The sequence below is a fragment of the Schistocerca americana genome, chromosome 9, assembly GCF_021461395.2.
Source record: "Schistocerca americana isolate TAMUIC-IGC-003095 chromosome 9, iqSchAmer2.1, whole genome shotgun sequence".
Classification (NCBI taxonomy): domain Eukaryota; kingdom Metazoa; phylum Arthropoda; class Insecta; order Orthoptera; family Acrididae; genus Schistocerca; species Schistocerca americana.
Genome location: NC_060127.1, coordinates 209,890,837 through 209,909,798, shown reverse-complemented (window position 1 = coordinate 209,909,798; position 18,962 = coordinate 209,890,837). Strand labels below are relative to the sequence as shown.

Genomic DNA, 18,962 nt, shown 5'->3' with positions numbered 1-18,962 from the left:
CTTCGCCCCAGGTTTAATAACATATAAAATTTGCACGTTTTCCGTGGTCGAGTTAGACATACAATCTGAAATATTGCGTGCATGACTATCTCCGTAAATTTTAACATTCATTTTATACTGAAATTGAGCTTGTTTAACCTTAGGACTATTTTTTGTACTTTTGGTGACACTACTTGCAGTTGCAGTTGCACTTTCACACGTGGTTTTCAATTCTTGTTGCTGTTTTGTTTGATGTATTTCACCCACATTGGACTGTTTTTCAAGTATTAATCTAGCATTTTCTTCATTTAAACATAGTATTTCAGTTCTTAATACCTGAATGTCATTTTGTAGTAATTTTATAATTTCATTTTTGGAGTCCAGTACACATACAAGATCGGCCGTTTCGTTATGTAAACAAGCGTGACAAGTCCACGGAAAATCCTCACTGATGTATTTTAAGTTTATTTTCGTGCACTTTTCGTGTAACCAATAGTTGCACTTGACACACCAAATAACTTTCATCACTCGCTTTTCACATTCTTTACACGACGAACTGCTTATTTTTTGCCTTTTGGACAAGAGCACAGTGCCACTACACTTTTCTATCGGCGCCATCTTCTACCTGTGAAAGCATTAAAATCCCTGTAGTTAACTGCCAAAGTATGTGCAACAAGATGCCAAAGTTTGAAGCGCTCATGAAAAGCAGCTAAACTCACAAATAGTAGGGAGGGAAAGCTTGTTCAAACCTGAAATTGATAGCAGTGAGATTTTTGGGGAAAATTGAAATGTATATCGAAAGGATAGGCAAATGGGAAATGGAGGTGGTGTATTTGTCACAGTAGACAAGAAACTCAAATCCAATGAGGTAGAAATTGAAGCTGCGTGTGAGAGCATTTGGGCAAGACTCAGTGTGAGAGATGGGCATAAAATGTTAATTGGATCCTTCTTGTCGCCCATTGGACTCATATCGTGACATAACCAAAACCTTTAGGAAAAACCTCTTTGAGGATGTCCACATCGATACTGGTATGAGTGACCATGATGCAGTTGTGGCAGCAGTGATTACCAAAGCCCAAAGGACAACCAAAACAAGTAGAAAGATATATGTTTAGTGAAGTAGATAAAGAATCAGTAGTGTCGTATATCAATGAGGAACTTGAAAGTTTGAGCACAGGGAAGGAGCATGTAGAGCAACTATGGCTCAAATTTAAAACATAGTTGATCATGCACTGGATGGATTTATACCCAGGAGAACAGTTCATAATGGGCGTAATAGGTGTAAAACAAAGCATAGGCTATAGATAGAGTGATGTTGAATGAAACGTTTGGCTGTCAAGAGAGTAATGTGTGATGCCTTCAGTGATTACTGTAGCAGAATATTGTCAAATGATATTTCACAAAAACCAAAGAAATTCTGGTCGGATGTAAATGCTGTGAGTGGCACCAAAGTTAGCATCCAGTTCACAGCGAATGAGAGAGAAACTGAAATTGATGGTAGCACAGCAGAAGCTGAAATGCTGAACTCCATTTTCAAATGTTTATTTGCCAAGGAAAACCCAGGAGAATTGCCCCAGTTTAATCCTCCTACCACTAAAAAGATGAATGAAAAAAGTATTAATGTCAGTGGTGTTGAGAGACAGCTGAAATTGTTAAAACTGCCATTGTTTGGGCAAGACTTGGTAAAGCTCCAGGGCCTGACTGAATCCCTATCAGATTCCATTCTCTATTTGCAACTAGGTTTCCCCCTCTTCTAACTTTAATCTATCGTAGACCCTGCAAACAAAAAACGGGGGAAAAGTGCAGGTCACCCATATAAAAGGAGGATAGTAGAAGTGACCCACAGAACTACCATCCAGTATCATTGACATCAATTTGTTGTAAAATCTTAGAAGATATTGTGAGCTCTGACATAGTAAGGTATCTCGAACAGAATGACCTCCTCCGTGCCAGCCATTGTGGATTCCGAAAACATCCGTAATGTGAAACCCATTTCACACTTTTCTCATATGACATACTGAAAGCTTTGGATCGAGGCAGTCATGTAGACTGTATTTCTTGCTTTCCAAAAAGCATTTGACTCAGCACCACAACTGAGCTTATTGTCAAAAGTATGATCATGTGGGATATCAAGTGAAATTTGTGACTGGATTGAGGACTTTTTGCTAGGGAGTACACAGCATATTATCTTGGATGGAGAGTCATCATCATTTGTGTATTAATGATCTTGCAAACAATATTAATAGTAACCCCAGACTTTTTGCAAATGATGCCATTATCTGTAGTGAAGTGCTGTCTGAAAGAAGCCATATAAATAATTCAGTCAGATCTTGGGACAATTTCTAAGTGGTGGAAGGATTGGCAACCTGCTTTAAATGTTCAGAAACATAAAATTGTGCATTTCACAATACATAAAGATGTAGTAGCCTTTGACTATAATATCAATGAGTCACAGATGGAATTGGCCAACTCATAGAAATAACTGGGTGGAACACTTTGTAGGGATATTAAATGGAATGATCATGTAGGGTCAGTCAAGGATAAAGCAGGTGGTAGACTCTGATTTACTGGTAGAAAACTGGGACACTGCAGTCAGTCTACTAAGGACACTGCTTAAGAATCACTCGTGTGACCCACTCTGGAACTTGTAATAAGTAGAACAAATGGGGGATATTGAATGTGTACAGAGGAGGACAGCACAAATGGTCACAGGTTTGTTTTACCCTCGGGTGAGTGTCACAGAGATGCTGAAGAAACGGAAGTGGCAGACTCTTGAGGATAGGCGTAAACTGACCCGAGCGAGTCTACTGACAAAGTCTTAAATGATGACTCTAGAGATATATTACATCCCCGTACATATTGCTCACGTAGGGATTGTGAAGACAAGATTACAATAATTACAGCATGTACAAGGCATTCAAACAGTCATTCTTCCTATGCTCCATAAATGAGTGGATCGGTAATGGGAAGAAACCCTAATAACTGGTACAATAGGATGTACCCTCTTCCGTGCTCTTCGTGGTGGTTTGCGAATTTAGATGTAGGTGTATTACTCCTAAAGTCTTAACAGCATTGCAGAGGCTCTCCAACTGTTTTGAAATAGCACCTCAGCATTGAACAGAATGGGGGATCCTGCCTGAAACCTAGCCATAGGTGCTTTAATCTGGAACCGTACAGTTTGAGTTTACTAAATCACGTATGCCTTGTTTCAGGCAGAATCCACTGTTTTGTTCGAAGTTGATGTGGTTTTTCAATACAGCTGGAGAGCCTCTGCAATGCTGTTAGAGTTTAGGGGTAATACCGAGTGTGCCGAGGTGTGAATGGGTATTTGGTTCGAGGGGGAAGTATGTTAGGGTAGTTGCACAAAGCCACTGTGCCAGGGTGGCATAGAGGTTAGTGCATCTGCCCATGTAGCAGAAGACCCTGGTCTGAACCCTGACCTTCGTACAAATTTCCATTCGTCGCTTCAGTCTGCGTATAATATCCTGAAAGGTAAAATCATTTGTTGATGAAATAATGGCAGACATATTTGTTGTTGCTTTGTAGATTTTGCACTTGAATGTAGGAGAAAAACCTCAATTATTCGAGTAAGTAAATACTAAATTTAAAAAAAAAGAAAAGAAGTTAAACTGATTTTCAATCTTAAAACAGTTTCATCGCAACTGTTTCCCCTGTAGGGGCCATAAATTTACATCTCGTGCTACATATAAATCAGCAGTTTTATTTTCCTCTGTTCATTTGAATTGTCTCATCTTACACATAACTCAGCAATTTTACTTTCCTCCATTTATTTGCATCTGTTTTTGGAATTGTGATTATTTTTTCCTTAAAAGAGGGAAAGACATGAAATGTCCTTTCTCAGGGGCACTCATGAAACAGGCACAATATATAAAAATTATGCCATTCCATTGTGCCAGAGTGCTTACAGCAACCAGTTAAGAATTATTCCACAGTAAAAACAGTCTTGGTTGCAAAATTAGTTAATATCAGTGACGCATTTCACCCTTTTGGCTCCTCACTAGATTGTGTAAAAGTGGGTAGATATGTGACCCATCCATAATGTTGTTGTTGTGGTCTTCAGTCCAGAGACTGGTTTGATGCAGCTCTCCATGCTACTCTATCCTGTGCAAGCTTCTTCATCTCCCAGTACCTACTGCAACTTACATCCTTCTGTATCTGTTTAGTGTATTCATCTCTTAGTCTCCCTCTACGATTTTTACCCTCCACACTGCCCTCCAATGCTAAATTTGTGATCCCTTGATGCCTCAGAACATGTCCTACCAACCGATCCCTTCTTCCAATCAAGTTGTGCCACAAACTTCTCTTCTCCCCAATCCTATTCAATACTTCCTCATTAGTTATGTGATCTACCCATCTAATCTTCAGCATTCTTCTGTAGCACCACATTTCAAATGCTTCTATTCTCTTCTTATCCAAACTATTTATCATCCATGTTTCACTTCCATACATGGCTACACTCCATACAAATACTTTAAGAAATGACTTCCTGACACTTAAATCTATACTCGATGTTAACAAATTTCTTTTCTTCAGAAACGCTTTCCTTGCCATTGCCAGTCTACATTTTATATCTTCTCTACTTCGACCATCATCAGTTATTTTGCTCCCTAAATAGTAAAACTCCTTTACTACTTTAAGTGTCTCATTTCCTAATCTAATTCCCTCAGCATCACCTGACTTAATTTGACTACATTCCATTATCCTCGTTTTGCTTTTGTTGATGTTCATCTTATATCCTCCTTTCAAGACACTGTCCATTCCGTTCAACTGCTCTTCCAAGTCCTTTGCTGTCTCTGACAGAATTACAATGTCATCGGTGAACCTCAAAGTTTTTATTTCTTCTCCATGGATTTTAATTCCCACTCCGAATTTTTCTTTTGTTTTCTTTACTGCTTGCTCAATATACAGACTGAATAACATTGGGGAGAGGCTACAACCCTATCTCACTCCGTTGCCAACCACTGCTTCCCTTTCATGTCCCTCGACTCTTATAACTGCCATCTGGTTTATGTACAAATTGTAAATAGCCTTTCGCTCCCAGTATTTTACCCCTGCCACCTTTAGAATTTGAAAGAGAGTATTCCAGTCAACCATAATAAAGCCATATAAAATGGATTTTTGTGTCCATTTTCCATTTTATGTGGCTTTATGATGGCTGGGTTACATATCCAACTACTGTTGTAGAATTTGATAATGCCCCAAAAGGGTGAAATGGGTGATTGATATTAACGAATTTCATAACCAAAACTGTTTTTATTCTGTAAGCACAACATTGCTATGACCTCTATTAACACATTGTAACTTGTTTCAGGAGGGGAGAGAGTATTTCATCAGTCAATGTAAGCTGAAACCAGAAAACAAGATATATAGCCAAGTGAATCATGATTACCAAATGACGTTTACAAACGAGACAATAGTTATACCTGTGACGTCTCCTGGTGAGACATTCACAGAATCGTTGTAATATATGAAAAATAAGAAACATTTGTATGTATTATTATTTCATTTCTGTATGAATGGTTGTTGATTATGCAGACTCTGTGTGCAATAATTATGTATCTATATCTATGTGGTCAGCGAGTGTAGAAATTGAAGCAGACAATGATAATTAGAAAAGATAACAAAGGTTCATATTAAATTGCCTATAAATAGTGGAGGTTAAACCATTACTCTGTCTGTCTTCTTGTAGCCATTAAAGTCGTAAGAGCCTGTAATGCTCAATTGAATGCTTGGTTAGCTTTCTTTCATTGCTTGTTCGAGAAAGATGTCATTGGAGGCTGGTGAATGAGAAAGGTGTACTTTAAATTTATGTTGATTTTTTAATATAGAAATTGTTAAAAATACTTGTAATAATTTATTACTAGCTTGCCCAGTATTTCATTCCACATTTTTAGCCATTTTCAGCATATTTAGAGTTTTTCATGACACAGAGCTGTGCAGCAATCTCGGGAGCCGCTGCCGCGACATATTCAAATTAAATTGAATGAAAGCAGTATTCCTGCGGGCAGGTAATGGTACATTAAAATTATTTCTTTCAGCTTCCCAGAGACCTGAGAGGTGAATGGTGGATTTTATTATATCATCTTCAGGTGGACATGGGCAACTGCTATTACAATATCAGTGACATAAATAATTTATGTAAATGAAGTAATAAAATTTTACTTGTGTGATATCAAAGACTGCTGTGATGAAACCTGTTATGGATAATAATACAAAAATCAAATTTCATTTATAGTTTCATGCTCTCGTGTTAGTCATCACAATCAATAGTGTTCATATATTAAAAAATCCACTGCAGCTTTTACATTTAGCGAACATAGCATAGTCCAACTGCTGTACGTATAATAACAGTAATTTTCAGTGCATTTCAGAGATGAAAGTAACAAAGGACATGTTTAATTTCATAATTAGTTACAGTAATGATACCGTGTTCCATTTATAACGAGCCAGATCAGGGTTATATAAAAAATAGTTTGCAAATTAAAGATCGTACGTGCACAGCAGGAAATATTTTAGTGTCATATGAATCCCCACGTAATAGATCGAGGTTCACAAAGTTAAAATATTTTCAACTGCAGAAGCTAATAGTGAGAATTGCATTTTATCTGTTGTGCTTGCAACAATAAGCAATATATAGTTAATTAAAATATTATGCCATACAAACTGCATATAAAGTCAAAAGCGCGGTGGTGATTATGCAGCAAACCGTTTAATGAAGATGTCGTGAGCATCCCTCACATTACTTCTAACTTTATACCTCTAAACAAACTTGCTGACACTGATCTTGCAGCACTTGTCGGTAAGTAGATTTATGTTGAAGAGACTTTTCATGAAATGGTTTGTGAACATTTATGCTCTGTCAGAATACATCTCATTTCAAGCACTGAAGTTTGTAGTTAAAACCAGAATACGAACCCTAAAATGTGTGAAGCCCCAAATGAAGAAGCAGAGGCTTACCGTACTGTATCCGTCCGGTACGGAGTTTTCTTACGTAAATGATGTGGCAGTTTTTATACACATCATTAACTGAACACTTCACACGGTGTGATGTATATGTGTATGTTTGTTCTGTAATACATTACAAGATGTTGTGAAAAACACCTTAACACAGGGAGTGATGCAACCTTATTACCTTGTGAATTATATGTATGTTGCACACCTACATAATAAGTATGGAAATGAAAAATCATTGGCAGAATATAAATGTGGAGAGATTAAAGGTAACAACTCACTGTATAGTTGAGACTCTCGAGTTGTCAGTAGGAACACAACCTAGACTGAGAATGTTGCTTAGCTTTGCAGTTAATTCATTTTCAGGGCTAAAAGAACAAGTGCACATGCCATCATTGTCCCAGTCAGCTACACTATACTGGCAGGAGACGAAGGTGGAGGTGGGACATGGGAGAGATTAGAAGGCAGAGCAGCTAATGGTAGCTATAAACAGTAAGTGTGCAGGACAGGAATGTGGCACTCGTGAGCTCACCCTAGTACAGGCAGGGATAGCTGCAGGTGGCTCATAATGGTGTGGGAGAGTGGATTGGCAGAGGGAATAGATCAGAGGAAGACGGGGTTTAGAGGTAAGAGGTGGGGTGTAAAATGGCACGGATGAGGAACAGAGGTGGGGTGTGGGACAGGGGCTAGCAGAGGTTGAGGCCAGGAGGCCTGCCTGACTGAAGGCACGTTTTAAGGACAGTTCCTGTCTTTACGGTGCAATTCAGAAAAAGCTGCTGTTGGGGGAGGATCAAGATAGAACAGGTTGTGAAGCAGCTGTTGAAGTAGAGAATGTTGTGCTCAACACACCCTTCCAGCTTTACTCTTGGCCACAGTTTGTCTTCAGCTTGTTAGCACTCAAGCCTATATAAAAGCCTGTGCAGAAGTTACTGCATAGTTGGTGTATGATATGACTGCTTTCATTGATGCCTGTGTCTCTGATAGGGTAGCATCTACATATGGCACGGGGGGAAGGGGGGGGGGGAGGATGGAATATATTGTGCTTCACAGGTGCACAGAATAGGTCTCGCTCCCGGATGTCACACAGGGTACCGTCGGTGTGGCGGGACGGTTTGTCGGAGCAGTGTGGCACTCGGCGAACCTCGTTTCGTAGATTGGGTGGGCAGTGGAATACAGCTATGGAGGTGGCTGTTCCTGGGACGTGGTTCAGAGGAAATTATTTAACAAGTGTAATTGTAGCTATTCTACCTTACTACGTCTCGAGTTCCTTTGATTTACTCTGGAAGTAAGGATACATCCTACATTATACAAAATTGATAATGAATTATAAAATACGATAATTTGTTAATAACAAAAAATTGGCACTGTTACAAAAATACGTAAGTAACCACTTTGCCTCTGCATAGTTTTACTGGCACTGGATATACTTCAGTAGATTGTTGTTGCTGCTCATAAACCAGGCTTTGGTATTTGAGGTACATAGCATATACTCTATAGAGGTGTGCTGGCTAGTGGAGGCTACATTAGCTGAGAGCAATGTTTTGAGCTGTACTTGTTTTGTGGTGTACTGAGTCTACTAAGAAATGTTGTCATAATACTACATATATGTGAGTATACTCTGCATGTTATTCACAATGTAAGGCTTCACGCTTCCACATTCGGTTGTTTTTCTTAATGTATGTACAAACTTATACGTATAATACATTGTGCAATATTTTCAGTTTTAAGTCATCATTCCCTGATTAGTTATGTAGCATAAATCTGTACCGTATAGATGACATGTTTTACAAATCCCTTATCTATATTTGGTCATTTTTAATGATTTGTTGGTGAATTTGATGACAGTTTTGCTACTGATTTACTGGTCATCTGTAATATATTCTGTTAGTTTTTGTAGCAGTTGGCTAAACACAAAACTATTCAAACAGCACAGTTATTATACTCCTATTCAAATGTCTTTGTGACTAGACACATTGCAGTGGCAGGAGCAGTGTTGCCAATGTGCAGCCAGCCATGATAGACAGAGCTCTGCACGTCCATACAAAATGGCCAACACAGCTAGCATGTTGTGCTCAAGAAGGGACTACTATTGAGGTGACAGCTGATGTGTACCACTCGCGTCACTGAACTGTCAACAGAAAGTAATTTTATTCTGATTATGATGCAGCTGAGAGATGAAAACTTGAAATAAGACATCATGCCTGACTCAGCAGATGTCAGAAGTTGGCTTAAAGGTAATGATTGTTACCCCTTTCTTTCCTTCCTTCCTTTGTTCCTTTGTCAATGTGTGTATATATATATATAATAGAGGGAAACATTCCACGTGGGAAAAATATATCTAAAAAGAAAGATGATGAAACTTACCAAACAAAAGCACTGGCAGGTCGATAGACACACAAATGTCTGCTTGTGTCTGTGTATGTGTGGATGGATATGTGTGTGTGTGCGAGTGTATACCTGTCCTTTTTTCCCCCTAAGGTAAGTCTTTCCGCTCCCGGGATTGGAATGACTCCTTACCCTCTCCCTTAAAACCCATATCCTTTTGTCTTTCCTTCTCCTTCCCTCTTTCCTGACGAGGCAACCATTGGTTGCGAAAGCTAGAATTTTGTGTGTATGTTTGTGTTTGTTTGTGTGTCTATCGACCTGCCAGCGCTTTTGTTTGGTAAGTTTCATCATCTTTCTTTTTAGATATATATATATATATATATATATATATGTGTGTGTGGGGGGGGGGGGGGGGGGATAATTAGTAGAAATAAGGAAAGAAAAAACTTGGCTGAGCCACTGTTTTTGTATGTTTTCTTTCTTGTCCATTTCCTTTTCATCTCCTCTCTGTCTCTCATGTGATTTATCAGAATTTATCTGTTGTGCACCTGGATTGTAGTGGTGGACTGCAAACTCTTACATACTTGCACCTCAGTTACTCTAATACAACACACTTCCCAAATGATTGTGCAGTTGAAACAGTGTCAAGTCATGAAAGTTCATGAATTGAAATAATAATTGTATGGTTAATCCAGAAGAATCACTGACACTAGGCAACAGAAAAAATGTGTTTATAAATTAAATTATTTTCCACTCACAGCAGTCGGTGCCCCTACAGGTAATCAATTAGTGGGTGTATATATGGAGAGCTAATTAAACATACGGAATATATAACCAACACAGTTAAGGCTTATATACGAATTTGGCCTAGTGGATTCAGTGGAGCAACAATTTATTTAACTGTTGTGAAAATATAAAATCCTGTAGTGGCTCAGTTTCAGTGAAGCCCAATCATTAGACCACAAAAAATATTTCTCACCACTATCTTACAATCCATGTGCGAGATATGGCATCAGATATCTCCAGTGTTCCACTAAAAAATAATTCAAACTCCCAACTACTGCTCATAGCTGAAAACTCGCAAAAATATTCACACATAAGCTGATGGACAAATCCTGTCACTGAAACAGAAAACTATTCAAAATCCTGAGCTGCTGTCCTCAGACTGTCCCTTGTAAAATAATAAAAGTATAAAACCAGTTCAGCCAATTTCTCACTAAAAACAGGCACTGGAACATAATGCAAACCAGTATAACTGCTAACTCCCTGACTGACCAGTAGCAACAAACCAAAGGCTCACTGATACTCAGCCTTGAATACCCTTCACACCAATGAAACCTGTGGTTAACATGCTGAAAGGAACACACCTTCCGTTTCTGATTGTTCCCCAGCTTCACAAATTGTTCTAAGCTTACTGGTTCATTATCAGACAATAAAAATAAGCACATGCTAGCTCCTCATATACCCGCTCCTCTTCTCACTCTCCTACACACACACACACACACACACACACACACAGACAGAGAGAGAGAGAGAGAGAGAGAGAGAGAGAGAGAGAGAGATATCACTTCAAATCATTAGTATATAATCAAACATTGTCTGCTTATATTGAGGATCTTTCTGCACACTTTTCAATGTTGTTCTCAGATTTTGTGTGTGTTGTGTTATGTTTTAGTTACACACATCTTAATGGCCAAGTGAATAATTACCTGATTAATTACGAGGACTTTACAAGGGAAAAGCCAGTAGGCACTGACAAAACACACAGCTGTGTTCTGTTTGGCCAAAAGACTCTGAATTAATTGAGAACGGCCATATTTGAGCAGTTGTATCACCACTCCTTTATCTGTGTGGTACCTGTCGCTTCGTCCCCAACCACTTGCTGGCATATCACAGTGAAGGTAACTACCCACTACTCATAAGTCGAGCCATTTCCGTCACTGCTTCACGAAGATGGCACGGAACCTCATAGTTGTGCTCCTTATTGACATTAATTCCTTCTGGGGCATACTTGTGACGAGTCATGCCATCAGAGTCAAAAAAGACGATTAACACAACTTTCACATTGCTGTGGATCTGCCTCACTTTTCTGGGTCCCAGGGATGATGGGTGCTTCCAATGCGATGACTGGAACTGTGTGTCCGAGTCATACTCATAAACCCAGACTCACCACCAGTGATCACTGTGTTAAGAAAGTTGGGATAAACTGTTCACAGTAGCCAGGATATTCTGTGCGATCTCTGTGGGAAGTTGCTTCTGCTCAGTTGTTAGAAACTTTGGCACAAATTTTGCTGAGATCCTCCAGAGGTCAAAATGTTATGTTAAAATGGAATGAATTGATCCAGTATTAAGGTTAACCTCGCCTGACAGTTCTCTGATCATAATTTGTCTATTCTGCATCACCAGGGTCCTTATTTCATCAATAATTACCTCGTTTGCAGATGTTCAGGGCCCACATGAATATTCTTCACCCTTCAATGATGAACGGCCATCTTTGAGCAGTTGTATCACCACTCCTTTATCTGTGTGGTACCTGTCGCTTTGTCCCCAACCACTTGTTGAATCTCGCAAATTGTCAATTTGAAAATCAGCAAGCTTAAAATAAAATTTTGTGCAATAACGTTCTTCCACTTTCTCTGTAATTTTGCTCACCCACAACAAAAAATCTGACAACTTTCACTTCCACGTGGTCTCCTGTCAGTGGCTAGCCAGCAACTGGTTGTTTCTGCAGTCATGCAAAACAAATCAGACATACACACTTGTAAGTAGGCTGTTTTGGCTTTTATGTTGTTAATGTCACATAATGCTCTGAATGAAAATCGCTGACTGTGCAGTGTGCAGTCTGTGGCTGGTTGGACTCATTGTTGGAATATTTTCTATTGTAGTGTTGGGCAGTTGGATGTGAGCAGCGCATAGCATTGCACAGTTGGAGGTAAGCCAGCAGTGGTGGATGTGGAGAGAAAGTGCCAGAGTTTTGAGAGGTTACTATAAGTGAACGATCTGGACGTGTGTCCACCAGGAAAAGTAAATTTGCAAAGATGGATGTCATGAATTGATAGATAGATATATGATGACTTTTGAACATTATTAAGGTAAATACATTGTTTGTTCTCTATCAAAATCTTTCATTTGCTAACTATGCCTATCAGTAATTAGTGCCTTCCATAGTTAGAATCTTTTATTTAGCTGGCAGTATTGGCACTCGCTGTATTGCAGTAGTTCGAGTAATGAAGATTTTTGTGAGGTAAGTGATTCATGAAAGATATAGGTTATTGTTAGTCAGGGCCATTCTTTTGTAGGGTGTTGCACTAAAATAATGTGTGTCAATTTAGTGATGATCACAGTAAGAGAAAACTGTTGGAGTACATTGAGTTTTGTTCAGCTGTTTGAAAATCAAATAACGTAGAAGTTTACCAGCACTGTCATTCTTAATTTTTCTAACGGTACTTTTCATACACTGTGTGTGCCAAAATACATAGAGCACACGTGTCCTGATACCATTATTGGTTTCAACAATAAAAATTAAGGTCAGATCATTTTTGAACAGCCCTCATACTCAATACATATTAAATCTTCACATTACATGCATCTCTGGAGGATTCAGTGCTCTGGAGCATTTGCATCATAATCAGATGCAATTAAAATAAGCTCAGATATGATTGCCTTTGATCTTGATAAAAGATTCAGCAGTGACAACACTACTTCAGCCATTGTCTCATACTGCATGTCCAGTCAACATTATATGCACCTGTGTCCTATTAATTTCTATGGGCATCTTGCATAAGTATCAATTTTTGCAGGCTTTCCTAATTTTCATAGCAGTACTTTCATTTTGTTGTATCTGTAATTCCTGTAGGGTTATTCTAGCTCATGGAACTAGATTTCAGCAACATCAGCTTGGGCCAATTTCATAACTTGATACGTAGTCCACAAGTTTGGCTAGGAAATTATTAATCTGCCCAGTATTTCTGCTTGCCAAGATGACTTGTGCACAACTGCCAGCAATAAGAGGCAGCTGACAGTTGACTCATTCTCAAGTTTACAGCAGTTGGCTGCTGACAGCCTTACAGGCTCTTTAGAGCCAAACTTCTTAAATTCTTTGTTTTGTGTGCTACTTGAAGAGAAATTACTTTGATTATTCTACACAAGTCACTGTTAATTTATTCCATTTTGTTTCTCTGTATGTAGATGTCATTGGTGTAGTAAAGGCTACTGGCAGTGTTGAGGTTGTTACAGTTGGAACAACAAACAAGGAACAGATAAAACGTGAGGTTACCATTGTTGACCAGAGCAACACCACAGTAATGTAGCTCGTGCTTGTTGTGTCGTACTTAACTGCAGTACTAATTATTTTCTGTTAGTCTGCACTATTTGAGCTTTACATTGTAGCGTTGCTCTGGGGGGACGAAAATAAAAAGAATTGTTACTTTTTTTTTTAATGTCGAAAAAGTTAATATTTTGGTGGACCACAAGGCAACAGAATCGGGGATTGATTACACTATTATAATAACATACGTTTAGCATTAAATACCTGAATAAGAGCAGCATATTGATATATATTTGAGATCGTTCAGAAGAAACATTATAATTTCTGTGCATTTTTTATGGTCGCGATGTAGTCATACCCGGATCAACACTAAGGGACCAGAAGATTTATAGACTTAAAAAGAAATGCAACACTACACAAAAAAAAAAAGTTGGTTCAGAAATAATAGGAAAACAATAATGTTTCTTCTGCCTCATGCTGCGTTCGGCCCATCAGCGCGATCGTTATTTCTTTTCTTATTAAATTACAATAGATGACCATTGTGGTTAAATACTTTATACATAATAGTCAAAATGTCCTCTTGACGCAGTCTGTTCGATATCAGTTACAAGAAACTACATGTTTTCTGATTGGAAAAAATAACAATTAGCATATTAACTCAATATTTTCACATAAAATATAAAATACAGTTGTGGAACGCAGCAAGTCCGCGCCCGCCTTTCATAGAATACAAACAGTAAAAAGTGAGGCGCCAAAAGCCTCACTTGTCTTGAAACAACAGAATTCTTTTTTATACCATTAATCGATACATGTACATAGAGATTTACTGGCACCGCGCAAGAACGGCAAAGATAAAGAATAGTAGACTCTGTCGCTGCTATGCGATGGTTCATTTCTTTTACTTTACAATTGTTCGATAACTTTAGGCCATCAGGCATTTACTATTGAGCGTATATTAATGTTTGTGAGGCGAAGATTACTAATATTACACTGCCTCCCATGAGAAGGGAAGGAATACCGAAGGTATTACTTTCATCCTCATGCCCAATGGAATATTTGTAATTTTCGGGTGTAACATACAGGTTATTAAAAGTTTCAATTCACATTCATTCCATTATAAAAGAATTAACGTTTCAATTTGTAATTACTGACGGTGGATCATTGTGAATTTGTTCTGGTTTTCTATCAGTGTTCGCATGGATTCAGTCTTTCTTGATGATTCTTAAAATTAAGGCTATAAGCACACATATTTACAAAATTTATAAGGAAATAGAGTCACACTTCATTTTTCATCGTTGCAAAAGTAATTTGACTATCACAACTGGTACACAACTTTGTTTTGACTGTATTCATTATATTGTCATCGTCTTGTCGATTGATTGCCTTGTCCGTTGTCGCACTTAATTATACATTTATTTTCGTCAGACATACACTATTTATGATAGACTTGGATTGTAGAGTGGTCACTGGTGATGGCTTCGACAAGGAAGTCCATATCTTTCACTTTCAGGGCTCGTGTGTGTCACATCTTCTGTCTGACTGTACTGTTGTCTTTTAGTCCATGGCCGTACTGCTATTTGAAGCACCCCAAAGTTTGTCTTCACCTTACTTCTTAACAAATTTACAGTTACTTTGCATGGGGGCTTAATTAAATATTTTGAAAATATTTTTAGATTTTTTTGTAGCTGTATGTCCGATTACGCAAGTCTCGTAAACGGCTGGCCCTGACTAGTATTATTACGCAATCTGACTGCAACAAACAATGTAAGAAAATTTTCGTAAACACAGTTAATTAATGAAGTCCCCAGCAACTATAAAACCTACTAAACCAAAGCACAAGTATAACTGTTCTGTATGTGGGAGTGTGACTCAACGTACATCTGGCACGGTTCTTCTTCAACAAGACAAGAATTTTTAAATACCAGATATACTGACGTGATAAAAGAAAATTACAAGTACTACAATTGCGTAAGGAAACCAGAATTAAACTCTAATACAAGAACACACGCCAGATGCTTTGTTGACTGAACCTGTAATGACTCATTATTTAAAACATGGAATTAATGAAAAAACACGCAATATTTTACCTTCATATATATTGACGAAAAGCACTCTGATCGTTACAGTATTTCCATTAGAATAACATCTGCTATCTCTCCCATCAAATAACTGCATAAAACATGGAACAAACACTCCTTACTACCACATCTCACTCCGACTTCACGACAAGCAGTGCCCACTAGCACATCTCGGCACGAACTGACTACAACGAGCTCTGCCCACGCACACACTGACTACTACGAGCTCTCTCCTAGCACTGTGGAGGCGGCTTAATAATACTCTTTGGCGCAATCTCTGGCGCAGTGGCTCAGTGTAGCCACCTTTCATATGCCCCTCCTCCACAGGCCAGAATTTGATGGTATTTTTGCCAGCATTGGTGGTGAAAATACCACCAAATTCGTCCACAAAAATACAAACAAAACAAAAGATAATATTAATACCTAAATATCACATAATTAGTTAAAATTTTGGCTTTGCACTGACCTTACAGTAACCTAATATATAAAATACAGTAGGCAATACAAATTCTTTTCATACATGTGGCTTTACATAATAGTTTACACAATACATTAAAAAAATCAGTTTATACAAATGTTCACATAAAATGCTTTCAATGATTAGTTTATACAAAAAAAGACACCAACAGGTGACATCTTTTCAGTAGAAGCAGTCCATCAGTGGCACCCAGTAAAGTTAAGCAGGTACACCCAGCAACAAGTCACATTTCCCAGCAGAAGCAGTTCCATTAGTGGCACCCAGCAATGTTGAGCAGGTGTAGACAGCAACAAGTGATATTATTTCAGCAGAAACAGTCCATCAGTTGCACCCAGCAATGTTGAGAGCAGGTGCAGACACCAACAAGTGACATCATTTCCATAGAAGTAGCTTCATCTGTGCACCCAGTAATGTTGAGCAGGTGCACACAGCAACAAGTGACATTATTTCCATACAAGTAGTCCATCAGTTGCACCTAGCAATGATGAGCAGGTCCAGAGAGCAGTCCATGATATTCACTATCACCGATCACACAATTCAAGCATGAACAATAGTTTGAATACACATACTAATCACACTGTTCATCAGCAGAAATTAAACATGTCCTAGTGACACCAAAGAAAAAGTACAAGTAACAGTCCATAATATTCACTATCACTGATCACACAGTTCAACAGCAGAAATTAATCATTCCTAAGTGTCACACATTACGTTGAAAAAAAGTGCAAGTAACAGTTCATAATATTTACCATCACTAATCAGACAGTTCAGGCATGAACAATAGTTTGAATACACATACAAATGCTTTTACACTAAACATACAAATTCTAATAAACACACAAATGATATCAGATAATTGTCGTAGTAACTATTACAAATACTCAAATATCAGTAAACCTATAATATTTATGGGTGTCAGTGCAAGCCACTACAAACAAATAAAATAATATTCAAGAGATAGGTGGGTAGGATTAGGAAAGGAAAACACACAAAACACACTCACTCATCTCTCATCCACATTAAGTACTACTGTGTAACTGAATAGTGTTAATTGTGTAAATGTAATTCTGTCAAAATCTGATGTTCATCATGTGTATCAAGTAGTACTGGCAGCAATGTATAACAGTCAATAATAGTTAAGTCAACGTCATAGTCATCATGTCAAGACCAATGTTTGCCAAGCCAGATCAAATGTACTGTTGTTGAACATCTGTCAGTGAGCCACGATATGCAATTACTTCCTCTCTTCAAAAAAAAAGTATATACTGCTTAGTGATTTAACAAAGTGTGTGTATAGACTATCTTCCTTCTACTTTAGTGTTCTAGTCTGCTATCTTCATCCTCCTTGTTCCATAAGACCAACAAAAAAAAATATGCATCTCACTTACTTTACCTCTTATACACCAAAACTCCAATAATCATCAGCATCACATAATCTCAATACTTCACTAATACTTCTTCAATACGTCAATACATATAAACCTCATCATTAATAGCATTTACCTTACCTCTTGTCCACAAAAACTCCAATAATCATCAACTTAATATAATCTCTATACCTCAATAATACCTCTTCAATACGTCGATAAATATGAACCTTATTGCCAATATCATCTCACTTCCAACACAACTCTTTCCTCTAGTCAGTCTCCTCGAACAAGTACAGATAAAACCACAGTGCAAACTTCAGTTCATCATCCCATACAATCTGAAGACACATTGTCAATACACCACCTCTGTGTAATCCGTCTGACCCAAATCTTCTACTCATTATGAATTATAAACAAAAGAAATGCATACATGACCTCTAACAGACTTAGTTCGAATAACTCTCAGTAATTAAGTACAATTACAGAATGTGAATGATCATAATATTTCACAGTGTGTACACCACTTCAAGAATTATGGCAAAAGCAAACATGTGGAGTATTTCTTGTGTCAAGTGTCACTTCCTATTTCAATTGCTCACGAAAAATGCAGTGTAATAATTGTTAATGGTCTAAACCTAGTTTTGGTATGTCATGTCGTTAGCTTCCTTCCTATTAGCATACATTTATACAGCTTTCATAAAACCTCCAGCTCATGTGACTTCTATGAAGTTTCTTGTACTAATGTCGTTTATGTCGAATTATAGCAGTTCATTTTCTTATCTTAAAAATATAAGGCACTGAGCGTAAGCAAAACAAGCACTAGCGAGTAAATATACCAGTAGAGACAGAATGTCAACAAGTGGATGCAGCACAATTCCTACAACGAGGCTCTGCCAAGCGAACAATCTATAATTAATACCATAGTGTGCCCTAAACTCTATGTTTGTACACCTTATATCAGCATTTCTATATACCAAATTAAAGAGCAGTTATGACAACAAACCAGAAATGTGTAAATATGCAATCCATACGCATAGCAGTAAACATATATCTTACGTAATAAACAGGTCATTAGCATTATATCAACATAAGCAAATAAATGTTCATATGTAATCTTAATAAGTAAACATGAAGGCGCAAGCAGATAAATCACAAAGTATAACTTACATACGTAACCACATCAGCACAATTAATCAGGTTACAATTATAATTTAAATAAATAAGCACAGCAGGCACATAATAAAAAAAATATGACATCAGTGAAAAAGCATTGCAGCCAAGCGATGCATAATATACACAAGTTACAACCCATTTCATTAATAATCATTGTCAAATTCAGTTAGCGTACGCAAGCACGTCGCTTCACAAGTAAATTCATAGAACATGAAAGTAGCACAAAGTATGAATCACGTAATTGCGAGCAGCAAATTACGTCTAAAGTACGTACCTAAGTGGAAATATGTTACCTGAAAAATAAACTCAATTAATAGTTA

At 37.8% G+C, this 18,962-nt stretch overlaps 1 protein-coding gene across 1 annotated transcript in view; it reads left to right on the top strand.

Annotated features, from left to right (window-relative positions):
* LOC124550831 (replication protein A 70 kDa DNA-binding subunit-like) overlaps nt 1-18,962 on the top strand; it is a 110,939-nt gene that overhangs the window by 25,076 nt on the left and 66,901 nt on the right. Inside the window, exon 3 of the mRNA XM_047125557.1 lies at nt 5,312-5,458. Coding sequence (XP_046981513.1) covers nt 5,312-5,458 — 147 coding nt within the window. The remainder of the gene's footprint in view (nt 1-5,311; nt 5,459-18,962) is intronic.